Source organism: Vipera berus (assembly GCF_964194415.1).
Source record: "Vipera berus genome assembly, chromosome: 2".
NCBI lineage: Eukaryota > Metazoa > Chordata > Lepidosauria > Squamata > Viperidae > Vipera > Vipera berus.
Window position 1 is genome coordinate 169,024,351 of NC_138203.1, and position 15,322 is coordinate 169,039,672.

The window sequence follows — 15,322 nt, forward strand, 5'->3', positions numbered from 1 at the left end:
GTTTTTACAACAAACAATAGACCTATGTTTGGGCTGCATCAATTCAATCACAGGTAGATATGTTGAATACACAACCTGTTCTAACTCTTTCCATTTTTTTTAAAAAAGATGCTAGATGACTCATTCCTGATATGCACAGCTTCTATATTTTCTGATTTGGAAATCCAGGGTAATAGTACTGGACTATATCTAGGAAGACATGGGTTTAAAAGTCCCATCAGCCACTTGGTCAACTAAATGACTTTGAGCCAGTCATTCTCTACCTAACTTTTATTGGTGAAGAAACTAGACTCGAGAGTAATAGTTCATCCTGCCTTGGTGGAGCAGTGGGCTAACGCCTCCTTAAGTAACACCAGCTGCCTGCAATTAGTGCAGGTTCGCATCCCACCAGGCTCAAGGTTGACTCAGCCTTCCATCCTTCCCAGGTAGGTAAAATGAGGACCCAGATTGTTGGGGGCAATTAAGCTGACTTTGTAATAATGCCGCTTGGGGGAGGTGTGAAAGCCCTAATAAGCAGGCATATACATAGAATGAAGGCTACTGCTAAGTTTGTAAGCCGCCCTGAGTCTTCGGAGAAGGGCGGGATATAAATGGAATTAAAAAAAAACACGAAAGTGACAGAAGGCTCAGAAGAAAAATACAACCAACATATCCGTTTAGTCCCACCTGGAGCCTGAAAAATAACGGGTAACACCACTACATTTATCGCCTCAGCAGGAGCCGATCCCTGATACATCACGTTCCAAAATGTACCAAGTCAAGGTGTGGAAGCGCACCTTTGCTCCTTGATCACGGGACCTCCAGGAAAGAGTGTCAACCCTTCTCTCGCCTTCGACCAAAAAGGCACCTTGGGCGCTACGCAGAGACTTCTCGATTGACCTCTGTCATCCTGGATTGATCAAGCAATCAGAGATAATCTACGCTCTCCAAGCGCGAGTCTCCTCCTCCTCCTCCGCCTCCGTTGCTGTCTCCGCCGCCGGCAGTTGCGACGGCGAGAGTTAAAAGCTTTTTCACCCGGCGGCCCCGCTGGGAAGAGGAGCCGGAGAAGCGAAAGGAAGCCGCCCCGGGGACTCCCTGCCAGGGAGGGAGCCGTCATTCCCCGCGCTTCTCCCTTTGCCCGGGCTGAGCAGGTAAGAGGCAACCGATCGACTAAGTTCCCGAGCCGGAATCACTTCGGCGAGATATTTTTTTTTTGAGTGGGGCCGCGGTATCTTAAAGCTAAGATCTATTCCAGTCCGGCTCTTTTCCTTCCTTTTTTGCTTCTCCACCGGTGGAGCCGGCGGCGTGTAATCAGCGGGAGAGGGGTGGGGTGGGGTGAATCCATCAACACGTGTCTGGGACGGCAGACTTTTCTTTCTTCTCAAAGGGCAGGCAGCGAAACTTGGAACTTTCAGTTTTCACACGAGAAAACAGCTTCTCCCGCTATGTTTGCCTGGAACCCGGCCTGAAACCTAATCGGTCTCTGCAAGTTGGCCGATTGTCCAAGACCGTCGCTTAAGACGGAGATGGGAATGCCCAAGCTACAGTTAGATTGTGACTGAATCGACCTCAGCCCCCGAACCGTGTTTTCCGGAAAGAAAGGCTGCTACCTTGACGCTAAAACAGAGAGGCCTATTTCCATCATGGCCCCGTGGTGGGCTCTGAAAACTAATGTACAAAGATCCAGGCTAAACAGGAGTGATGATTGCCATTTTATTCTAGGAAAGTCGAAGGCGACACAGATCTCTGAAACAACAAGAAACTAGTGCTGTTGCTGCTCTTTGGAGAGGCAGTTGAGTTGCAAAATGCTGTCACGGGGAGAGTAGCTGAGAGATCTGTGCACTTGATACTCCATTCACCCATGAACTGATTAACTCATCAAATGTACCAGTCCCCGGAGAACTTTGTGGGGCTCCGTGAGAAGTTACGAGGGGAGGGGGAGAGACATTCATTTGAATGCAGTCAGTGTTCTCTGGCTAAAACTCTGCTTCTGGATCAGGGGTTATGGGAATAATTTTAGTTCCAGGAAATTTTTCCTTAACTGTTCTACAGCCTGAAAAAAATTCTACAGCTTGAAAAAGTTGAACCCCGTAGGGCAGATACTAAGTGCTTCCAATTGAAAACTTGTGAAATCATTGGCAAATTATTGCACAATTTTATGCAGTCAAGAAATTCATTGAAAATCTTTATTTGTTTTTCCAGCATATTTTTGCCACTTTTGTTTTTGTGTTTGTTTTGTTTTTACTGTGGGAACATCTAGGGTTTCTTTTTAAAGGATAGAGTAATATAGCCTCCAAAAACAAGCTTTTTAAATGTCAAAGAAATTTGTCATTGTTCTGTGCATATTTCCCTTTGTAGGTACCATCACTTTTTTTAATCTTGGTGGTCAGGAATTTTTGTGGTACTTAAATTTTGTGGTACATTTTTTAAAATATTAAAGAAACAATTAAACATCAGTTAAATGAGTGTGTTAAAGCATTATACTTGTATATATCTATAACACACTTTACAAAGGTGAAAAAAGCCCTTTCTCGTTTTAATTACAGTAAGAGGTAATAAACTTGACCAAAATGTTTAAACATCAGTATTATAAAGGTCAGTACTTGTAAAAAAGAATTCATTTAAGTTTTGATTTTTATACTAATGACAACATAATAAAAGAAGCCAAACCAGGTGTTAGCACTATTTTAAAAAATGTGTTTGTTGTTTAAATAAGGTGACAAATGTTGCACCTATGGCAAAGGGCACAGGCTGTGATAGGCTAGAAATAAATCAGTGCCTACAGTATATCAAAAGGATACTCCTTTAAATAATTGGATAAGGGTTGGGACATGGCTAGGATATAATGAAATGCATATTCAAAAAATGCACACTATTTCTGAATAGTAGGGAAAGTCAGTTACAATTCTACTCATAGCTCTTTAAGGGCAATTTTTTGTATTAACCCTAAGTACTCTTTGGAAGCCCCTGGTGATTCCTCCACTATACTATTTAGAAAACCTCACTTGAGTCATATAAAATTACTCAGGGTAAGAAAAATCCAACTGTAAAGCAAGAAGAAGAAAAAATGTGCAGAGGGCAGTAGCCTTTTTAAAGAGTTGCTGCAGAAGGAAGCAAGGCAGCTCCCTGAGATAACCCAAGAGATCTTATATAAAAGAGGCCCTCAGAGCACCAATTAAGGTATAGTGGCCATAGCAGCAGTCTGTGCAGGCAAATGCCACAGACACCTCATACAGTGTCTTCAGCATGACACGCCCCTCTGGGCTCAATAAATCAGTTGCTGAGGTAATAAGGCGGGGGAAGCTGCAGGTGGGAGCGGAGGGCCCCAGTTCCATTTGTACTGGATTAACAGTTGGAGCAGCTGTTTCACTGGGCCTAACTGAAGGGCCACCCGCCCCTGCTTTAGTCTTGACAACTGCATTCTGAAGCTCTATGATCACAGTTCCCTTTTTTATATTTTATTATTTTATTCCTTACATTATTGGCCTGAAATGTTAGCCTGGGCATGAAATATGTGGGCATGTAGCTGCAGGTGGGTTGAGTAAGAAGTGATTAAAAAATGCAGGAAGTGTTATTTACAGGGCCATTCATAAAAAAACGCTTGCAGCTGATAATAAAAACTTGCTGGGGGGTAGTGAGATAATGAATGTAGGTAAGGGTGGTAAGAAACCATTATCCCCTTTTCAAGGTGCCGGAATCACAAGTAATGTTTTCCAGTTAATTTGGTGGCTTATTGCTCAACTCTCTCTTTTGAGGTTTGGCCAAGAATGGACTCTTTTAAAGTCGGTCACAGTATCTCCTGGCATAGAAAAGGAAGTGTTCCTCAACTGATTCCTTAATAATGCCCTTCCTGATATCAGATTAATTTCTGCTTAGTCATTGATTCTGCTTCACCAAAAAATGCTGACAAAACAGGCAATCTTTTTGTGGCCTGGGGTGCACTTCATACAGTGGTGGGATTCAGCTAGTTCGCACCAGTTGCAGAACCGGTAGCTAATTTTTTGTTGCCCAAAATAGACTTCCGGAAGCAGCATTCACACAGAGAACTGGTTGTTCAAATATTTGAATGCCACCACTGGCTTCATATATGTATATTGAGTGGCCATAGGTGGCTAGGCAATGTGATAATTATTATCCCACATCTATGTATAAGAATAATTTTGGGATCAGGGTGAGGGGTTAGGGAGATGAACTCCATTCTTGGTGATTGCATCCAGGCAATTTTCTGTAATGAATGAGGTTTGCCTTTTGTATTTTTTCTGCCTTTTTTTAGCTTCCTAGACTAGAAAACAGAAATACTAATCAAAGCCAACTCTGCTTGGCTCCTAAAATAAATCTGTATAAAGATTTGGTATACTTTGTGGGATTTTAGGGGGTCCAGTCCAATCTGGGCTCTGTATTCTACAAAAAAAGATGTTTGGAGACTGTGCATTTACAGACTGAGGGTTTCAACCATTGTCTAGAGATGGTATCCTTTGTCTTATGTTAAATATTGAACAATCTTACTGTCATATATGGAAGATTTCCAGATATCTAAACTGATCTTGTGAATCACATTATAAAATTCATAGTAGTACTGGGAGAGTAGAGGGCAGTATCTTATGCTTGGTTATAGAGTCTGGATCAAGTGCTTATACCAGTTAGTCACTGCTTTTGCTAGTGGTTTATATTGAAGGTTGTCTGTGAGCAAGCACCAGATTATAATTTTTTGTTATATTTTTTATTAGTTTATCAAAATATCACATACAGAAATATAAAGAAAAATGAAATAATTGGAAAATAAGGAAGGCAAAGCGGAAGTGGACAAAATGTAGGGTAAAGGAGAGAAGAAAAAAAGCAATTGATTTCTGACTCCTTTTGGCACAGTAGAAAAAGGTAATAATATACAATCTCAATTTTTTGCTTTTACATAGTGATATATATTGACCATTTCTGTAACAACAAACCTATCTAATCAGCAAAACCCAAAATCAAAGTTTCATTTTTTCCACCTCAAGTACAAAGCAGTTTCTAAGTAGAAACATCTGAATATTTCCCAAATAAACTACCTAAATCAAAAATGTCATATATTAATCTTCCTGCTTATATATTGTAAAATTGTAGATCACTAATTATGCATGTGTATTCTTGTATGAATCTAGGATGATTTAAAAATAATGATTTAGGATCAATATATTAAGTATGACTCTACTACTGAAATGGATTGCCCCATTGCCGTTATGATTTATTCTTGTAATAATGAGATTGTCCTGTATCTGTTATGATTCCTCTATTCTTTCTATAATTCTAAATTGTGGTTATAAAGGTTACCTAATAAACCAGTTGCACTAATCTTTCATGCAGAGCCCACAACACATGTTCTCCAGTTTATTCAATGAATTTGGAGTAGAAAGTGGTTTGCTGGACATGTACAGATTCAAGAGAGTTGCTTTTGGTCTTCACATTGAAACTTGGAACCTGCAGTTACATATTCTTTGTTCAGCATTAATCTGAAAAAGATTGTGCAGCAATAAGGAACATAGCAAATTTGGCATGGGATTTTATACCAAAGTATAAATGAAAGATATAAAGATCAGCACAAGTCTTAATTAATGGAATTCTCTTCCAAAGCCAGAAGGTCAATCAAAAGAGACACATGTACTACTACTACTTTTGATAGGATTCATGGGTTTGAAAACAGACTGCTGCTAGCATGTCCCCCATTAGCCCTAGCTGCCTAATAGAAGAGGCACTGGGCTAAGATTGTGAATTCCTACCTCAATTGGTTTGGCAATGGCATTTGAAGCAAAGAGACTTGCGAATGGGAGCATGTTTCATTCCAAGCTAGCCTTCATCTGGCTTTACATTCTCTGTATACAGCTTAATTATGCAAGAATAGTTATTTAATTCTAACAAAGAATATTCAAGTTTACTAGTTTTCTCTCTTTCTCTGTCTCTCCCTCTCTTCCCCCCCCTCCCTTCCTTCCTTCCCCATTCCCCCCCCCCAGATGTTTGTGGGCAGGGACTGTTTTTAAAAACTGTTGATTCCTACCCTGAAAAGTAGGATTTTTAAAAGCCCTTAATTAAATAAACAACAAAATAAAGACATGTCTAAAGTATAAAAGAGCTGTAGAGGCTAATTTATCTCGCTTGAGAAAGAAAAGAGGAAAGAATACTGACACTGTCCCTGAAACTGTGAATTATTTCCTGGTGAGTTTTTCAAGAGCACCAGTACAATCCTGTTCCTGACAATATGTATATTTGCTTTTCTTGGCTATTAGTGGCTGGCTAAAATGACTGCTCTACATATTTCTCTCTGCAGAATAAATATATATTATTTATTCAATCAGATTATTTCTTTGTCTCTATTACACATAAAATAAACAGATGGTGCCTTGGTCTTATGAATTCCTGTAGCCTGACAAATTATATGTGCCCTTTATGAAATCTTAAGTCTCTCTTTAGATATCTTCACAAGTAACACCAAAAAGCATTGGGAAGGGGGATTCCCTTATACTTTTTGATAGGCAATAGAAGATATCAATAACACTTTTCAATCATTACAGATATTTTATGGAGGGGAGTACATACATATGTGAATATATCCTTAAAGCCTTAAAATCTATAATGGCATAATGGAAGGGATTTGAAATTTAAATCCTGCTATCCAAATACCTGAAGTTACATCCAGGAGCAGCAGAACTTGTGCAAGAGCATTCAGTGCAAGTCTGGTTGTCAAAAACAAATAATTGAGATTTTCAAATTTTGCCTTTTCCTGACACAAAACATATGCGATACTCAGTTGAGACAATGAGGAAACTCCATGGGCCAAAAACAGGTGAAAGGTAAAAGCAATGAGAACCTAGTACTAAGTACTGGTCATTTGCCACTGGAGGTGTGGCCAACCCATTACCTACAGTCATTCACAATCTTGTGACATAAAACATACAAAATAAAGCCTGCCAAATAGGTTGGCGTGATTCCAAGAGATTGTGACTGCAAAGCTCTCTATTAAAACTGAAATGAACTACTTTCTGCATAGATTGTAGGTCAGTAGCTCCACTGCTGTCGCCTTAGCACTGATCCAGCTATGGTTCATCTCCTCATTTGTCTGCTATCTTCCAATTAGACACTTTACAAAGATGGGGCAAGAAGGAGAGGCATCCCCTAGAATCTTCAAAGACCAGGATCGAGGATGGGCTTGGATGGTCTTAATAGCCACAGTGCTGGTTCAAGGTCTAACACTGGGTTTTCCTTCATGCATTGGAGTCTTCTTCAAGGATCTGCAGCATGATTTTCACGCTACCAATAGTGAGACATCATGGTTTCCCTCCATCATGACAGCTGTCCTCCATGCAGGTGGTGAGTATTTGTTTTTATTCATAAGCTTTCTTCTTAAATGTCATTGTGGTCTCATGAAAAGAGCACCAGATGATCAATTGCTAACTAGCAAATAATGTTCTACCAAAGAGAGGTACCAAAGGAATGTTTTTCTCTTCAAGCTTTGCCATGTGGTTCTAATTCTAGACACAGAAATGAATCTTCCTCCCTATTCTCTAATAGTATCTTCCTTTTTCCTCCGAAACCACTTTGTTTCTACCTGACTTCTATAATATCATGAAGAATGGAAAGGATTTCCTAGATAGATTGTAGGTTCTTCCTGAGTTCTGACTATCTATCAATTATCTATCTGTCTCTCTGTCTATATCCATCTGTCTGTTTGTCTCTATCTCTATCTCTATCATCTATGTTTACCCGGCCTTTATTATTTTTATAAATCTCAAGGTGGCGAACATACCTAATACTCTTTCCTCCGCCTATATTCCCAGCAACTACCCTGTGAGGTGGATTGGACTGACTGAGATAGTGACTGGCTCAAAATCATCCAGCCAGCCTTCATGTCTAGGATGGGATAGAACTTGCAGATTCTTGGTACCATCATCACTAGTCCATACTGGCTCTTTTTAATTGCTTAATTTTAATTGCTATTTTAATTGCTGCTTTTTCAAGTAATGTTAGGCCAGAAAGCTGATTAATTTTAATTGCTTATTTTTTTAATTGCTGCTTTTTCAAGTAAGGTAAATCGAGAAAACTGTGAATGAAGAATCCATACTGAGTTAATATGTGCATATTTTATCAGAAACAGTTTCATGTAGAGATGAAGGCATCAGAAACTACACTGTGAACTCTAGATCCCACCTTAGATGCAAAGCCAGCTAGTTGACTTTGGGTCACTCACTCGATCCAGCCCCAAAAAGAAAGCAGTGGCTACACACACACTCTTTCTTAGTCATATCTCTTTCTCACATAATACTTAAAGTTGTTTCAAACAAAATATATGTATTGGCTTCAAGGCTGCTCTGAGCCTGTGAGAGGAGTACTAGAATTTCAGCCGATGGACACCACCCTTCACATGACCTTGAGTTAAAGGGGAAAGTATTGAGCCAAATAAAATCATCTGAGAATTTTTTTTATATCAGACAAATCTTTGTTACAGTCATTGACCAGTTCAAAATAAGAAGCAAACCAAGGGGGAAAAACATTGGGGCAAAACTCCATTGGCAGGATCCAGATAAAACACAGAGATCAAATCACTAAACTAGTTCTTAAAGAATCAGTTGGTGCACTCAACCAGCCATATCATAAAATTGGGCCACATTGAGGGCCCTTCCACATAATCATTTTGCTGAATTCTCCTCACAACATGAGAGAAAATCATATTGATTAGACTGTGTGGTTCCCACATCCTGCCTTTAATGTACATTCAAAACAATGCTGTGCTCTATCGGGCCAGTTGAATAGAACCAAATTTACATTATTGCAGGGCTTTTCTAAGCATCTTAGATTGTCCTCTTGGGGACTATTGTGTCAGGATAATGGGGAAAAAACTTCTTGCATTTCCGAACACCTGAAATGAATCCAGACTTCCTCAGCAGTTGGCTAGCAATGAGATGGAGGCAAAGTTACAAGGAAAGTCCTCTGTGAATAGTTAGTGTGATGTCCTTTTGTTGTGGCAAGCAAGACATGTGGTTGAGCCATAAGAGTAATATTTATCTGACAGTAAGGTATGTCTGGTTTGTCAGTCAAGAACAAAGTTTTATGAGTGATACAAATACCTTAACAGAATGAGCAATATAATAAATGATAATACAGCATCCCCAGAGACACACAAGCAAATCCCATCTTCCAAATTATGAAATTCATTCTCCAAGATTGCTGAGGAAAAAACATTAAGAGAAGTCGATGGAAAGGCCCTACACTACCTCAAAGTGATTTGATGTAAAACTTAACTCATAGGTTGGAAAATATTAATCTCCCTCTCCACAGGATCACTGAGCAGACTATGAGTAGTCCGTTGACATCATTGTTCTACAAATCTAGCTTTGTATTGCAAGCACTGAGAAATTATTAAAAATTGTCTCAGGCAAGCAGTGTTATAAAATTAGTGAGAAAACAGGTAGAGAAAGGCAAGAACAGAATTTTAACTGCATCAGAATGGATTCCCTGCCCACTGGTGGGTTGGAACCCAGTGAGAGGCATATTTGCACCCCTCAGAAAAGCAGTAGATGTCAATGCTGCAAACATTGGCATGTTTTTGCACTGACAATATAAGAAGCAGCTTTTTGCTTTAACTGTTTGGCTTTGAATCACTAAAGCGCGGGAGGAATTCAACCTGGAAGTTTTAGGAAGATAAGAAATAGCGCACTTCAAGGGAAGTGAAACTTCATGTGTTAAACTAATTGGTGAACGTGATTCATGACGTGTAATTGAGGGAGATTCTGTAGGATATGATGTGTCAAGGGGAGGAGAATTCAGATTCTGGCATCCATCCATGAGTGTTGATGCTCCATTCTCAGTAATATAGACTTTTTAGAATAAACAATCATGCAGTATTCTTTGATGTTTCTCTTTAATTGGAACCATTATAGTAGACCTGCTCGAATATAGATGGTCAATTGCAGTTCTTGCTTGTAGCTTGTTATTATTGTAATTATTATTAGGGTTGGTTGCACAATCAGCTAGATGTTTTTATGGCTGGTCGCACAGTCACTCAGACATTTAGATTGAATTTGACATTTTTATCTACCTATTTAGTTCTTCCCAAGGACCCGTGATAGGCAGATGTTCTTGTTTGATGATGTTAAAGGTATCATCGCAGGATTATTACTTGTATGCCATCCAACTCTCAATGACTGTGGGTGGCTCACAGCAATCAAAGAAATTATTATAATATCAAAAAAACATTTAAAAATAACTATAAAATTTGTAGTGCTTATGAATATTCTATCTAGGAGCTATGCCTATATGGCTTTATTCCTAGGCTTATAAATGTCTTAAAAGCTGGTTGGGTCTTGAATAGTTTAACAGTGTATTTTGCACACCTGCAAGATTTCATTAGCTTCCTATTCCCTTGGGTATCAGGAACACCTGGTTATCATCTCTTTTATACGTGGGCCTGTGATAATAATATTGCGTCAGATCATTAATCTCTGGTATTGTGCTGACAAGGAAAGGATTATGTTCTCTACTGAGCTGGGAAATTTAGTGAAATATTTCATGTGGTAGTGATTTCTTTTGCCAATTAACCTATATTTCACAATAGGCTTTGCTTGCTCTTATGTAATGCATGTATTATATAATCATTAAACAATAGCTAGGATTTCTAATAGTACAATATGAGCTGTTTCTATTGACAGGTATATTCATTGCTCGCTATCAGGAGGCACCAGGCAGTGTTCTTGATGAATTTGCCCCTTTACTTATATACTCTTGATCTATAAATAATATTCAGATATCGAACATTAATATTTATGGCAGCTTAACTTACTGAATGGGGTATACAGGTAGTTCTCAACTTAGCAACAGTTCATTTAGTGACCGTTCAAAGTTATAACCTCACAGAAAAAAAGTGACTTATGACCATTTTTCACACTTATGACTGTTGCAGCATCCCCATGGTCACATGATCAAAATTCAGACACTTGGCAACTGACTCATATTTGTGACAGTTGCAGTGTCCCAGGGTCATGTGATCACCTTTTGCAACCCTCTGACAAGCAAAGTCAGTGGGGAACGCAGATTCACTTAATATCTGTATTACTAATTTAACAACTGAAGTGACTCACTTAACAACTATGGCAAGAAAGGTTGTAAAATGGACTAAAACTCTCACTGAGCAACAGAAATTTTGGGCTCAGTTGTTGTCATAAGTTAAGAACTGCCTATAAGTGATAAGATCTGCATGAAATCTCCACTACACAAAACTACTTTGGGGCCAGTGTAATCCTATGACTACTCCACCAACTCCATCTTATGCATAGGTACAGGTGTAGCAGCAGTCCCCAGATCTTCCATCTTAGACTTCTTCTCCAGATCTTTCTCTCTCCTGGCTTTTATGTTCCCACTGTTTATTTTGACAGGTTAAAAGGTTTTGGGGAGTAGGCCTATGCCTGTCATCCCAAAACTAAAATTTGATGCTTTATCTTGAAATCCATCAATATCCCAAATTTCACCCTTCGTTTATCATGAATTTCTGGAAGCTTTATAGCTGACCAGATTCTTTTTTTGCAGTTTAGTAAGATGGACTACATCAGTGGTGGTGAACCTATGGCACGTGTGCCAGAGGCAGCGCCCAGAGCCCTTTCTGTGAGCACGCGTGCTGTTGCCCCAGCACCACCTTCCCCCACGGCCCCTTCCTCATCAGCAGTCCCCCCAGAGATTTGCCCCCAAGCACAGCCCGCGTGGAGCAGCGCAGCCAAGGACATGGCAGCCGGGCAGTGGGGACAAGACTCTGCCCTCGTGCCCCGTTGCGCGCAATTGATGCTGTGGAGTGTGGGCGTGGCTGCCATGGTGCTGCTGGGCTGCCTGGGCAATCTGCAGCAGGCCAGGGAGGCAGTGGGTGGCCAGGGGGGCTGGAGCGGAGTGGGGGCGGGTGGGGCAGGGGCAGGGCCAGGTTTTGGGCATTCAGTCTCTAAAAGGTTCACCATCACTGGACTAGAAAAAGAAGATAGACTTTTTCTAAGTAGAAACTACCCAGAATTGCTGGAAATCTGGCAGCAAATACATTTAAATAATAATAATAACAATTGTTGATAAGAAAGATAAAAATGTCTGGATAGTGGACTTTGCAATACTTGGAGACAGCAGAATATAAGAAAAAGAACTGAAAAATCACAAGTATAAAGACCTGAAAGTAGAAGTAGGATGACTTTGGCAATAGAAAGCAAAGATAGTATCGATAGTAATAGCATCTTGGGTGCAATTCCAAAACATCTGGAACACCATCAAACACCATCAGCACTGACAAAATCACTATGAGTCACTTGGAAAAGGCAGCTTTATTTGGAACAGCTTACATCCTGTGATGGTATCTTTAACATTATTGAACAACATCTCCCTATCCCAGTCCTTGGGAAGGACTCAATAGATGGACAGAAATACCAGATCCAGTCTTAATATCTGGCTGCCTACTTGACCAGCCATAATAATTATTATTTTAAAAATGTAAAATAAAACAGGTAAGGCAGATAATAACAAGACCTGCCAAAGGGTAAAAGCAAGAATTTTGAAAAAAGAGATAAAGGAGCTAATTCTGGCTAGACAAGACTAAGCCTTAAGAACAAATGCATACAAAACCAGAATTGGGAAGTCAGAACAGATAGCAAGTGCCGCCTCTGCAAAGAAGGTGAAGAAACAGTGGACCACCTGGTTAGCTGCTGTAAGATGATCACACAGACTACTACAAACAACGGCATGGCAAAGTAGCAAGAATAGTGCATTGGAAGATGTGGATTTGCCTGCAAGCAAGAACTGGTGGGACTGTAAAATAGAGAAAATCATAGAAAATGAAGAACCTAAAGTGCTCTGGGATTTCAGAATTCAAACAGACAGGCACTTGCCGCATAACACGTCAGACTTAACTACTGTCAATAAGAAAGACAAAAAAAAGTCTGGATAGTGGATGTGGCAATACCCTGGAGACAACAGAACAGAAGAGAAGGAACTGGAGAAGATAATCAAATACAAAGACCCTACAAATAGAAGTAGAACAGCTGTGGCAAAGATAGAACCAATATTAATAGTGCCTTGGGTGCAATCTCAAAACTGGAGTATCACTTGAACGCTATCAGCACTGACAAATTCACCATCAGTCAGTTGCAAAAGGCAGCTTTAATTGGAACAGCTTACATCTTGCGATGATACCTCTAACACCGTAAAACATCAACAGCTGCCGATGCCAGGTCCTTGGGAAGGATTTGATAGGTGGATTAAAATGTCAAATACAGTCTGAATATCTGATTGACTATGTGGTGAACAAAAAATATAAAGCAGCAGCAGTATAATGAAGAATAGGATCTGAATATTAATAATCAACCTTAAAGTTCCAGTCTTTCTAGGTTTGAATCACAGTGGATCAGCCTTGACTTTGTTTTGATCCTTAACTCACAATCAGTACAGCTTGTCTTCTGCATGTGCTTCCAGAGCCCACATGAATGACTTGATTATGGAAATGATTGAGAAGGAGGAAGAGATATTTAAACTCCAGCCTGATTAATCATGCAACTGGATAATGCTAAATTATGAAGTCAAAAACATGATTCTTAGATTTCTCTAAATAGCTTCGTGATCTTTAACATTTAATAGTAAAAAATAGAAAGGTGTATCAGGCAAAAAAAAAAATCTTATATTCTGGGCATTTAGACAGCCACACAGTTATGAACCTACAAGATTGACTGAAATGTAATACTGCTTTAAAAAGGTTTATTGACCACAGTCTAGGATTGGCAGCTAACCAGAACAAAGCATTAGTTAACTTGTGTACCATAACAAGGTTAGGTAAACAACAAGCATAGCAAATGCTGAACATGAATGTTGTCATTATCTGCATCAGAATAGGAATACTGCCTTGTTATTCTCATGTCATAATCATATTAGAGAAACGTTTAATATTTCTACATTTTAAATGTCTCTAAATATGAAAAGGGAACTTGGATCATTGCCTCTTTCAGAATGGGGTTAGTACTGCCTGCCTCAAATGAGTCAGAAAGGTCTCTTTCCAAAAGGACTGCCTGAAAGGACAGTATCTCAGTTTTGCGCAACTTTCATCCAAATTTTAGTGTTCGTTTTCTGGAAAGGTTTTGGAAAAGGTGGTGGGATTTTAGCTATAGAAAACCCTAAAGAAATTGATTCTGGAACCACTTTTATTCTGGATTCAGATCTGAGAATAAGACAGAAACAGCTTTGGTCTCTCTGTTTGATGACCTATGCAGGGATCTAGCTAGGCCAGGGGAATCTACCCTTCAGATCCCCATTCTGTGGGAAGTTAAACAGGTGAGGGACCTCTTCTTGGTAACCCCACACATTATACAAGGCTTTCCCCTAAGGTAAAGGGAGCTCCAATTTGGTTTCTGTTTTGCAAAGCCAGTAAAATCTATATTATTTTGATGTGTTTTAGCTACATTGTGGATCTGAATTGCCTTTGCAATTTTTTTATTGTATTGGCACCTTTAGATTTTATACATCTCATTGAATCACAAAACAGCAGGCCGGTACAGAAATGTTTCAAGAAGATCAGGGCTTAAACAATGTCACAATGCTCCCTGATTGATTTAGGAAGAGTCATTGTCTCTCAGCCATACCCAGTCATGGTTTATTTTAAAAATAAGGGAGACAACATATGGAGGATGAGAAGGATAACAATGAACAATAAATACATTTTTATGAATGGATAATCTATCCCACTTTCAAAATTCAGGATCAGGTTTCTTGTGATCTGGAAGGGGAAAAAAACCCAACACTTTCCTACAACATTCATCCTTCTTTCTTCTGAATAATTTTTATTAATAATTGTATAGGTAGTCCTTAACTTACAACAGTTTGTTAAGTGACCGTTCAAAGTTATAACAGCACAGAAAAAAAGTGACTTAGGAATGTTTTTCACACTTACATTGCACCATCCCCACGTTCATGTGATCAATATTCAGATGCTTGGCAACCGACTTATATTTATGATGGTTGCAGTGTCCTGAGGTCATGTGATCACTTTTTGTAACCTCCTGATAAGCAAAGTCAGTGAGGAAGCCAAGTTCACTTAACAACTGTCTCACAAACTTAACCATGCAGTGATTCATTCAATAAGAATGACAAGAAAGATTATAAAATGGGGCAAAACTCACTTACTGTAACTGTCTCACTTAGCAACAAAAATTTTGGGGTTAGTTGTGGTCCTAAGTCGAGGACTATATTTACATGTCTGGCTCTTTCTCTCTCTTGTGTTCAATCAGAATAGACCTGGAAGGGACCTTGGAGGTCTTCTAGTCCAGCCCCCTGCTCAAGCAGGAGACCCTATACCATTTCAGATAGG

At 39.4% G+C, this 15,322-nt stretch overlaps 1 protein-coding gene across 2 annotated transcripts in view; it reads left to right on the forward strand.

Annotated features, from left to right (window-relative positions):
- The first annotated feature begins 620 nt into the window (after positions 1-620).
- Positions 621-15,322, forward strand: part of SLC16A5 (solute carrier family 16 member 5) — a 30,698-nt gene continuing 15,996 nt past the window's right edge. Inside the window, exons 1-3 of one of the 2 annotated variants that reach the window (XM_081315857.1) lie at positions 621-1,130; positions 4,707-4,854; positions 7,088-7,320. In XM_081315857.1, coding sequence (XP_081171983.1) covers positions 7,101-7,320 — 220 coding nt within the window. In that variant the 5' untranslated portion in view covers positions 621-1,130; positions 4,707-4,854; positions 7,088-7,100. The remainder of the gene's footprint in view (positions 1,131-4,706; positions 4,855-7,087; positions 7,321-15,322) is intronic. The other variant, XM_081315858.1, reaches the window with a different exon arrangement.